The sequence below is a fragment of the Psammomys obesus genome, unplaced genomic scaffold (assembly GCF_907164565.1).
Source record: "Psammomys obesus unplaced genomic scaffold, mPsaObe1.curated_primary_1811, whole genome shotgun sequence".
NCBI classification, from domain to species: Eukaryota; Metazoa; Chordata; class Mammalia; order Rodentia; family Muridae; genus Psammomys; species Psammomys obesus.
This window is the reverse complement of record NW_026596143.1, coordinates 11,755,010-11,767,039: the sequence shown is the minus strand read 5'-3', so window position 1 is coordinate 11,767,039 and position 12,030 is coordinate 11,755,010. Positions and strand designations below refer to the sequence as shown.

The following is a 12,030-nucleotide window of genomic DNA, read 5'->3' as shown; positions in this document are numbered from 1 at the left end:
AGTTCCTACAGAAAAATCTCCACAGAGCCAGGGCAGTGTGGCACCTGCCTGGGGAGGAAAGAGGCCGGTGGATCTCTATGAGTTTGAGGCCAGCCTGGTCTACAGTGGGAGTTCCAAGACACCCAGGGCTACACAGAAAATCCCTATGTCCAAAAAAAAGAAAAGAAAGAAAAAAAGGAAGAAAGGAAGGAAGGAAGGAAGGAAGGAAGGAAGGAAGGAAGGAAGGAAGGAAGGAAGGAAGAAAATAAAAAAGAGGGAGTGAGAGAAGAAGGGAGAGGGAGAGAGAGAGATTAATATGGCCATGTTGTTTTCATTACCGCTTCCTCACCACGGTGGCTGTCCAACCATTCTGCTCACACTCTGAGAACTCTTGATTTCCTGATGTAATAGTGGAGCTCTGACACCGTCACTGGCCCGCCTGCCTCTGTGGAGAGAAAAACACAACCCTGTCTTGTTCAGGACCTTGCATTGGGGGTTACCACAAATAGCCGCCAAACGTAGTCCCTAAGCTGGCATTGACATGGGCGTTAGGCTTGGCTAGAAACATGAATGGTCCCTGTGTGGCACATGCCCAAGAATTTCAACTTTTCCTAGGAAATTCACGTAGCTAACGCTCACAGGCCATGGGACTTTATCCTGGTTTGGGGTTTTGCATGATCATTTTTCATTGTTGTTTTTGTAGCCGATGGCATTGGGTCTTAATTTACAAATGTGAATTCTAATTAATAGTTTTGTTTTGCACCCTGGACATAAAGCAAGTCCTGCCGGGAACCGTAGCACATGCTTCTTCTTCTTCTTCTTCTTCTTCTTCTTCTTCTTCTTCTTCTTCTTCTTCTTCTTTTTTTTTTTTTTTTTTAGAGAGAGAGGTAGGAGTTTTCAGATTGCTGAGTTCCACCACTGATTCTGGCTAACTTTGTCTGAAATCTCCTTTATAACGAGCACTACGCTATCCAAGACAGGTCTTCCACATATTACTTTGCCCTGCCCCGCATCATGCATGGATTCTGACAGATTGGCCTGGGTTAAAACTTTGTTTTCTCTTCATTTGGGTTGATGGCAAACTTCCCACTGCTGTAGAAAAGTCTGTCTGATTTCCTGTGTGGCAAATGAGGCTGAAGAAGAGCAGAGAGTGAGGAGACAGGAATCCTACCAATGAAGACCCAGTGCATACTTTGCTAAACAGGACAGAAGGCTGGGAGCCCTGTGAGTGTTTGCATGCCCCCAGGGTGTAGGACAGATGGTGACTCCCAGTGTTGACAAGCCAGAGGAAATCTACTTTGTCATATTAAGAAAATACTTCTTGAGTTGCCTGTCTTCATTGGTTTTCTCATTATTTTGCATAAAGGAAGCAAAAGTATTCAAGACATGGTTTCTGCCTTAAAGATGCCAAGAGCAGTGGCCTAAAACTAACATAATTCCTCAGTGAACTACTAAGCAAAGAGCAGGAAGGATCCAGAGAGTGTGATTTCATGAGTGACGGTCAAACAAGTCACAGAAGCGATTGACAGGGACTCGAGGGGTGGAAGTCTGTGTAGGCTCTGAGCCAGCGGTTCTCAGCCTTCCTAACACTCAGGACCTTTAATGTAGTTCTTCATACTGTGGTGACCCCCATCATAAAATTATTTTCATTGCTACTTTATAACTGTGACTTTGTGGTGTTACGAATCTTAACGTAAATATCTGTGTTTTCTGATGGTTTGAGGCCCCCTGCTGTGAAAGGGTCCTTTCACCTCCAAAGGGGTTGGGAGCCACATGCTGAGAACCGCTGTGAGAGAAGGTGGAAAAGGGTCAATTCCTTTCGATTCTGGAAAGGAACGGGGTGCGCCAGATCTTGGAATGAAACTGATCACATGTTGGCAGAACTCAGCAAATTAAAAATCTGTCTGGACAAGAGGCATGCTCAGGTACACCAGGTTTTGCCTCCCATAAACTGACAAAGGCCGTGCTGAGTCCATAGTGCTGTAAATCACTGTAACTCGTGGCATTTTCCGTACCATGAAAGAGTAACTGGCAAACATCCGGAATGACTAATATGCTAGAGGAATAGCTGTGGTAGGGATTAGAGGTTGACTGGGAGACAGAGACTGTTCAGCTGTGCTCAGAGACACACTGAAAGCAATGAGCCACGGGGAAATGGGGCACGTTCACCAGTTACCAACACGCTTAGGAAGCAAATGACTGCCGCAGTTAAGGTTTAACATAAAGATGTTTAGAATCACTTAAGGAGAGGAACTCCTTGACAACCTTGATGAAGGTGCTTATGGACAGTTGAGAGGCTGTGTACAGATGACAGAATGGTAGAAGAAAAGAGCTCATTTCTTTTCATCCCCCAACATCTCCTTTTTTAAAAGACATGTATTTATTTTAATTTTATGTGCCTGTGCCTGGGGATGTGTGTGTACCACCGGGCAGTGCTGGCGCCTTTAGAGGCTAGAAGAGGACATGCAGTACCCTTGAACTGGAGTCACAGGTGGTTGCTAACTGCTTGATATGGGAGCAGGGAGCCAAACCCAGAACCTCAGCAGGAGCAGAGTGTTCTGGTAATCACCCAGCCATCTCAGCCTCCCTCCGATGTCTTCCGTGTGGAACCTCCTCTAAGCTCTCTGCTCTGTTGCTGTCTTTATTGTAGCAGGTGCATGCTGACGTGGACAGCCTGGACTGGCTGCATCATGTGAAAACAATCTGTTATTTAGTTTTCTGTAGGTTCTGAGTGAGTGAGTGAGTGAGTATTCCAGCACTGAGGCCCACATATTGCTTTTGTTCTCATTGAGTTTCTTGGCCCTGCTGTACCTGCGGGCCGGTGGCAGAGCCCTGTGGTGGCAGACAGAGCTCTTGTTCTTACCAACTGAGTAGATCTGATGTTCCTAGATTCATCTGTTCTGTACACCCTGTACCTATGACCACTATTTTTTTCAAAACTAAGTACTTTGAATTCAGTTGATAAGAGCTGCTTTTCCTTCCCCTCCCCCCCGCCCTTTTGCTTGTTTTAATTTTTCTTAGCATATTACTGCCCAGCATTCTTTTAGGCTCAATGATTTGCTCCCCTTGCTTTTTGGAGGCTTCAATTTTATTTGACATCTTGGTTATTTCCCAGGGTGATCTCTCCGCTGAACTCTGTCTCTCATCTATCATCCTGACGCATTCTAATATTAAAGGATCTTTCTATATATCCACCTGTTGATCCTTTGGATATTACTCGGGGAGTGTCTGTTACAATCCCAGCATGCAAAGTGAGGGTGGGTTTTGATAATCTTCATCTTATTGCCTGGGCTTTAACTTCGATATGGTTACTGGAGTAATAACCAAGTCAAAATCCCTGGATAGAGCAACTTCTCATTGAGAAAAGAAGTGGCAATTCCATTGTTAACTTACGGAGGGTTTTGGCTGATGAGACATTTGAGTTCTCACCGTCCTATCCTATGGTGTCCATATTATTCTCATATTATTTATGCATTGCAGATCCAGGCTCGCACATCAAAGCAAGCTTGAAGATGAGAGTTCCATGTCATTAAGTGTTTGTCGCTGATGTGCCCCGAATCAGAAATGCTAAGACAGAGTCTTCCTAAAGCTAGGGGAAGGACCTGGAAATCACCTCTTTCTTGCTAGAGACTGACACACAGCCTCCCATTTCAAACTTGGCAACTGAGCCATTTTTTTTTTTCTTTTAGTCGGAGAAAGACTTCTCAGCTGTGTCTCTCCGTATTTTAATTTGCAATGAAACTTCAAAGGCCAGAGATTTTTACTGCAGTGTATGTGGTCACTGTTCGCCACGCCACTGGCCACACTTGAACTCAGTACCCATCTCTCTTCGTGCCTCCAGAGCTGGAAGATCTAACTGATCTTAAAAGTGTGCTTGGAGGAATCTGTCATGAAGAACAAAGATTATCACAAATATTTCCTATCACTTGGAAAATTCTAAAGGACCAGCATCTCTTTCAGAAGTCAGGGACCACGACCAGTCAAAGAATTTAATATGTAACTGCATTCAATAATTTTAACCACTTTTTTAACTAATATGCTATGGAGTATCCTGGTAATTTTGAAGAGCAAAGCAAGTTTTTGCAATACATTTCTATACTGTGTTATTTAGAAATGAGAAAAGAGATTTCATCTCCATGCATATAGTCAGTTGGTGATAAAACTTCTGAACTTCTGAGAAATTACATTGTTTAGGGAAGTGAGGGCTGCCAGACCCTTCACACATTTCCATTTTCACATTTTCTATAAGCAGAAAAGCAAAAGGGCCACACATAGCGTTACTCTGTAAATCATGTCAGAAACATATGCTTGAATCGTGTACTAATTAGGTACAGGAAAATGAAAGAATAACTTGTGAAAATTAATGGAAGAACTCTTGATTTTGGGAGGAAAAGCATGAACAGAAGGCAGCCTGGGATTAGAATGACAAGATGATGCAGATGTTTCACATCAGCTGTTATCATTGCCTAGTGGCAGAGAAGGGGAGGGGCGCACAAAGGCCCGGGATTGTTGCTGTATTGATGTAGGTTTGACTTATCTTATATTCCTTTCAGAGAGGCAATAACAGACTTATAAAGATTGCATTAGCATTTTTATGCCTTTACAACAGTAGGTTAGCTGATGGCTTTGAATCTAATAAGATGCAAATAAAGATATTTACAAAGTATTCTTCTACACTTCTAAGATGTGAGGGCCCCTGAGACTTCTTCAGTGATCTCAACTTGATCTTGAGTCAGCAAGAGATTAGTGTGAGAAAATAGACCCACTTCATCATGGAAGGGACTGGAGAAGAGAATTAACTTAATGGTCTCTTGAGAAAGGACAAGACATTCTCTCTTTTGCCCTCCTTCCTTCAAAGGGTTAATTCAGTAGAATTTTACATTTAAAACAGTTGAAGCCCAAAACAAAATAAGATCTTTGAATAAGATCTTAGATAGATCTTGTATAAACAGGACAGATAAAGTAGTAAAACTCTGTTGGCTTTCTGCTGCTGTAGTTAAATACCTGAATGAATCAATATGAAGAGGGAAGGTTGACTTCTGTTGGAGGTTTTGAAAGTCTCAGGGAAGGCTCCATGAGGACAGTTGTTTCTGCGCCTATGACATCATCGCCATAACAGATTTCACCTCACTGTCAGGAATGAAACAGGAATGGTAAAATCCAGGGTATCCTGGTGCATTTCAAGAATACGGCCTCAAAAAACAGAAGACCTTCCACCAGGGCCAGGTGCTTAATGATTCTGTTCCCTCTTTTTTTAATGCAAAGTTATGTGGGTTTGAAATACAAAGGTATGTGAGTTTTTGAAGAGCCCTGCTATGGAAAACTTCAAAGACAACGAGTATGAAATCCTTCCCAGCAATGCACAAGCTTTACATGAAGTGATAGACTGTTATGAAACTGTACAGCTAGAACCAACTTCACCCACGAAGAAATAGCTGTTAGATGTCCCCAGTCACCTATCTTATGCCACTTTTAGTAGACATTTTGTTTGTCAGATTTGCTTGTGTCTGAGCTGCGTGATTTATCTAGAGGATTATGTTAACACTGTAGGAGAATCTGGCCTATTGCGGTGTTGGAAATTCTTTGTTACCACAATGTGTCAGCTCACAAACCATCAAGGAGTATGTTTGGTCACTAGGCAACACAAGAAACATTAGTTTCTTCTGTTGTTTCTTGCTGACAAAAACTCTAGAGAGACAGAGACAACTGGAAACCAAAAGGCACCAAACCTTCCACAAAGCTGCATGAAGAAAAAGAAAGTCAGTTCCAGCTGGAGTCCTAGTTACTTGTTAAAGATCTGGTTTCTGGACAATTCTTCCCCAACACGACTACATATTTTGCCACGTACAGTTCATGAGGCCCAACTGTGACCTGTGACTCTGGTCTTCCTCTGTAAAGCAAAGTCTTACATATTAGAATCAGAGGAGAGGGAGAAAGAAAATGTTTGTCATGTGTTAGGAGCTTTTAAGTAAAAAGACCAATATTTAACTGCAAGAGATAAATGCAAATAGGTAATTTATAAAAGTAGAAAGGCAATTAAATGATAATCATTGTGGAAAAGCGTTTGCCCTCAGCAGTAATAAAAATGAGTGATGAAATATTTAGCAGTATTTATTGAGCCAACCAAGAAGTTTGTGACAGCAGCCCACACCCCACACCCCTATTTCACCAGCGTTCAGCTGCTTACCGTCACAGCTGGATGGGATATGACAATGAGCGTGAGTCCTCTTTAAGTCTGTCGTTTTGAATCAGCAATAGCATCCTGGAGAATTTCTGTTTCCTAAGAAATGGTGGGGCAAGTGAGCCCTGGGATGGGAGAACCAGCCAGGAGCATCTTGAGACCTGCTGGAGTGAGGCTCACGCTTCCCTATTCTGGGCTATGTCCAGCTGGCACTTGGAATTCCTCTCCATGCAAATGAAGCATTCCCAGCAGCTCAGCACCAAGCAATGATGTACATCACTCCCAAAGCCCCCTACCCAAGGTTTTCCCATGGCTTTACATAGCCTTTCCTCCCCCTAATAAAAATAGCTGTCCCACTGAAAACTGTCTTGGAGAAGGCTCACTCACACACATACACTTTATTTTCCTGGTATTCTGTAAACATTTGAAGTTCAAGAAAGCCATGGATCAACAATTTCAAAAATAAAAAATGGGATTGGGGAGCAGTTCCTTGAGACAGGATTAGTTACTGAACCTGAAACTAAGTGACTAACTGCCAAGCTCCAAGAATCGTCTCTGTCTGCCCTCTACAGTGTTGGCATTCTGAGTGCAAACACGGACACCCCAGACTTTTATGTGAGATGTGGAAATCCAAACTCAGATCCCCTGTGCTGGTGCAACTCAGCCATTTCTCCAGCCCTATTGTCCATGTCCTCCTTCTCCTCCTCTTCCTCCTCCTTCCTTTTCCTCCCTCCTCCCCATATAACTTACGAATGTATATGGAAAAGCAAGCCGAGAAGTGTGCTCAGTTCCTTTCTTGACAAGGCTCCATGATCAAACATCTAGAGAACGAGGATACAGACTGTGCGCAGGAAAAGAGGAGAGAGGAGACTTCTAGACAGTGTACCCATCCTGACAGTTTGCTCCCCACCCCCAGATCAGGCAGAGCCCAGAGAAGAGTGGGAAGATGGCAGGCTGTGACCTTTCCCCCATCATCTTACCCCTTCACCCTAAACAATAATTTAATTTTTATGTGGGTGTTTTTAGGGGGCAGTGTGTGGGTTCCTGAAAGGGGGACCCTGAAAGGTGTTCTGTTTCTGAGTATTTCTAAAACCAGCCTGCCCTGGAATATGGAGATGAGGCCATCTTGTCTCATTCTCCTTCTTGTTGAGAGTCAAGGTTCCAGAAAGTCTAATGGAGACATAAACCATCAAAGCTCCATGTTGACCAAGGTGACCTCTGTCTATTGTTTGCTGTGGTCAGCATGTATGGCAAGGACCCTTCAAGTACAACAGTCTTTTGTTACAGACTAGAGCTTTTTTTAGGCAACTTCAGTGTGCAGTCAATCAATAATAGATAGACTCAAGTGTGCCGCTAACCCTCAAGAGATAGAGCAGGAAAAGCAAAGAGAAGCATCTGCTAACTGAGTCTCAAGGGGACAGGAGGCACACGTGTCTCCTAGCCACGATCTCTGCATAGGAACACAAACTGACTTGAGTCGTGAAGCTGTGCTCTATTTGGCCGGAGGCGTGTTTAAAGGATGTGATGCAGTGTTTCAGCCACAGAGAGCAGCCTCTCTGGCAGCCCGTAGCAGGGGAGGGGGCAGGGGGATAGAGATAGGAATCAAATCTAGAGATGAACATCACGGGATGAGGAGGGGGTTGTCCTGAAGCTCTTCTAAAGACACTAGGTGCCTGAAGAGGTTCTCAGCTCTTCTCCACTGGAGCCTCTCCAGCCAGGGATGCCTTCCCTTCCTGCCTCTCCTCTCAGCTGTGCCCATGATACTAATGTGTGGCCACAGGAAAGGGTCCCTTCTCTCTCATAGTGCATTGGGATTCGTTCATCAGCAGGGTGAGGACAGATGATGAAATGAAGGAAGGGAAGGAAGACAAGTTGAGAATAGGTCCCCCATAGATTGCTCCTCACCAGGCATCCAGGGTGGCTGTGGGCCACTGTCAAGGTTGCAAGTCATTAGCAAGCACAGCAATTAGGGGAAGGATGCCAGAATTTCCCAAGAAGCTGGTGTGTTCACCATGTTAGTCCAGCTAGTTCATATATGTGTGCTCTGATGTTTGCTCCCTTCTCTTGTTTTTGAAACAGGACCTTCATGTACTAGTTTGAAATTCATGATCCTCCTGCTCTGGCTTCCTGAGATCAGAATCTGTTTGTTCCAATAGCTGTTCGTATAGATCCTATATGCTTTTTTGTATGTTCATTACATTTCACAACTTGACACAAATTGTAGTATCTCACTTTGCAGAGTGTCCTTATTCACCATCTCAAATTACTTTCTAAACTAGGGGTCTTAAATAACCAGTTGTAACCAAGTCCCCAAATGAAATGAGTAACATTTTTTTTTTCTGTTGTAAGAGGCATCTACTGGTTTCCCTCCATAGTCAAGCTTAAAGACCTGGGAACACACTGTGTTTGAAAAGGCACAGAAAAGCTGAATCAAATGTCAGCTTCCTGGCTTCCCTCGAAGTTTAGAAGCCACTCAATACACAATAAAGCAACAGAACCCACCTGGCCAACTGCAGGGCAGGACCTCCAATGTATGGTCACGCTAGTGACAATTATTTCTACTGGCTTTTATTTCTGTCTTATATGGTTTTAAGTAAGGAAATTGGACATGGATTCATCTAGCTCAAACCAGATGAACCCAGCCCCTTCACTTGGGACTCACTAGAGTCTGGTGGTCTTCTTTTGGACATCAAAGGGCCCAAACTCTATGCACAGATAACCTGTTGCCACTGTTTTCTGATTATGAAGTCCTGTCAAGAATTGTGAGGCTTAATTTAAAGAGAAAATGGGTTTCTAGCCTCCAATCACTACACTGTCCTCACACATCAGATCAATCTGTTTCTTTATTCCATAAACACCTCCACCCTCTGCCCTCAGTGAGGCAGACATGAGTGTGAGCACTTGCTCATCATGTTGGCCACCTCATGAGTAAACTCTCTCATGTGAAATCATTGTTTGGGGGGTGTGGAGGGGTTAGGATATAGCATGGTGGGCAGACAGGCCTGGATGAGCACTCTGCAAAGAGTTTTCAAGTATGCAGAATATTTCAAAGTCCAATTAATACAAAATTATTTTTAAAAAAAACCTATTGCTAGCTGGGGGAAAAACTTACAATATCCAACATCAAAACATATGCCACATTTTTATCAGGGGATAAAAAGCAAAGAGGAGGAAAAAAAAAAAGAATCTCAATTTGTCCCACTTATCCCAGCAATGTTGGGAGCTTATGTAAAACCTGAGCAGGATGGAGTTTGCATTATCTGGCTTCTGAACAGAAAGTTCCTATGTGCATAAAGCCCCCTTGAGATTGACCTAGCAACAGAACAGCTTCAGGGATGAAAGTTGGAAGTGTTTATGCCTCTCATTCCCACTGAGAATGCAAATGAGTAAAGAAATCCGTATTAAATCCCCCTTTGAACTGGCCTTGTCCTCCAAAAACCCACATTTACCACCGTTCGTTTCATTTTCAAGCCAATATGAATTCAGATGTGAGGTAGGGGCTGCGTGATTCATGTGGAATTCCTACCTGACTGCTACCCAGCAGCTCCAAGGCAAGAAGGAAGATGAAAGCACTTCACTCTCTGCTTAGAATTCTTCCCTTTGGTCCAAAAGAAAAACCCTTCTCCTTGGCAATTGAGTTTAACAAAACAAAACAAAACAAAACCTAAATCTCTGATTAAAAATACCCTGGGCTCTGGCCAACTCAACCCCAGATGATACTTAGACCACAGTTAAGGAATTGATGAGCAGAAAAAATATTACAGAGTGTATAGTCTGGCTTGATTCCACGGTAGGGTCATGAGTTAGGACAGGATTGGGCTCTGGAATAAACACAGCATTTTTCATTTGCCAACAGTAAATCAGTATCTGGGCTTGAGAAGCTGATGATCCCACGCACACAGTATTTCAGGGAAATTAAGCTTACCAGCTGAACTGAGTGCAGCGCGGACAACCTTAAGCTAAATGAAGCTAAGTGAAGACCAGTGTCGGGAAGGAGTGAGCAGAGAGATATGCGTAGCAGGTGATTTCAAAGAAACTGGAAGACTGTAGTGGAAAACCTGAACCTAGAAGAAGCGAAGAGTCAAAACACGTGAGAGCCATGTCTTTAATCTGCAAGACTGAGGAGGGGAGCCAGAGAAGGCACACTGGAGAAGGCTGTGGTTGCCTGGAGACTTGGATGTGGAGTGTCAACTTGACAGTGCTGTCTGTGATGGCTGACACACATATCTTAACGACACAGCATGTAGTAGGAATGGAGCGGCAGCCACCAAGTAAGCCTGGCTAATTCAATAATGAGACTAGATTAGGAAGGAAGAGCAGAGAAAAGAAAGCTGCCTCTGTGGTTTACCAGGCTGAGGTGAGGAGAGCGCGTGAGTGGGATTTTACAGAAACAAGTACCATGAGAAGCTGATGGACAGAGCATCTCCCTGATGTCAAGGACGTGGATTTTGAGAATTAGTACCTATTAGTGGGATTTGGGGATTTGATAAAAAGGCATGGTCAGGGTGAAAGTCCAATTATGGAAGATTATTTTGAACACAGAGTAGTGACAGGAAGATAAAATAAAGATGTTGAGTGTCCATCACCATCAGAAATGGGGAAGACCAGAAGGAAGGAGGTGTGGAATAGAATCACAGCTGGGGAGATAGTGAAAGGAACAGGCTAGCTTTACAGGTTTCTTTATAATTTCTATACCCCATGTTAAATTAAGATCTCCCAGTACTTTTCCAGAAAGCAGTAGGTGAATTGAAACAAGACCCCACCCCGTCGCAAAGGAATTAGAAAGGTCTCCTCCCCACTGTGGAGGAGTGTCCAGATCTGGTCCAGACTTCACAGCTCCCCCACCCACATCGGGGCAGGACCAGATGGACTTGGGTCCTAAAATGAACCAATCATTTTAAAAGTCAACTACTTTACCCAATTCAGTGTCGCCAAGCTTGCAACCTCTGAGATTCCCATGCTCCTTCCTTTAAAAACCTCAGCCTTCTGTCTCTCCTTGCTGTTCCTCACTGGTTTTGTGGGGGGCAGCCCCATCTTACGATGGCTTAAATAAACCTCTTGCTATTGCATCGATAATCAGTTTCCTGAGTTCTCTTCATCCCCCTCTGGAAATTAGGGTTCCCCCCCACACTTGGGTCTAACAATAGTAGTGACACCTTACGGGTGTTATATTTATGTGTTTAGTTTTTAGGAGAAAAAAAGCACTGAAATTTGAGTGTCCTGGATAGTTTTATGTCAGCTTGACCCAGCTAAAGTCATCCGAGAGGAGGGAGCCTTAATTGAGAAAAAGCCTCCCCAAACTGTAGGCAACCACAGGCAACACTGTAGGGCATTTTTCTTAGTGTGTGATCAATGGAGGAAGGCCCATTCCATTGTGGATAGTGCCATCCCTGGGTAGGTGGTCCTGGGTTCAATAAGAAAGCAGGCTGAGCAAGCCATGAAGAGCAAGCAGGTAAGCAGCACTCCTCTATGGCGTCTGCATCAGCTGCTGCCTCCAGGTTCTTGCCCTGCTTGAGTTCCTGTCCTGACTCCCTTCAGTGATGAACAGTGATGTGGAAGGGTAAGACCAATAAGCCATTTCCTCCCCCACTTGCTTTTGGTCATGGTGTTTCACTGAAGCAATAGACACCCTAACTAAGACAATCAGGTTAAGAACCATGTTTTCAAATAGCATTGCTCATAGGGTTGACACCAGCAAAGCCCAAAGGTGATGTTCAATTTTATGTTGGTAGCTTGAAGTGATAGGTTTCAAAGTCTCATGTTAATGAAAATGAGAAGAAGCACAAGTCTTGTATGTGATGGTTTCTGATTTTTGTTTTCATAGTGTGTGTGTGTGTGTGTGTGTGTGTGTGTGTGTGTGTGTGTGTGTG

General features: G+C 43.7%; 1 protein-coding gene across 1 annotated transcript in view; it reads right to left on the bottom strand.

Annotated features, from left to right (window-relative positions):
* Positions 1 to 226: 226 nt before the first annotated feature.
* The window catches only part of Ido2 (indoleamine 2,3-dioxygenase 2), a 119,085-nt gene continuing 107,281 nt past the window's right edge, over positions 227 to 12,030 (bottom strand). The window contains exon 10 of the mRNA XM_055593446.1: positions 227 to 424. Within this exon, the coding sequence (XP_055449421.1) occupies positions 354 to 424 (71 nt within the window). The 3' untranslated portion in view covers positions 227 to 353. The remainder of the gene's footprint in view (positions 425 to 12,030) is intronic.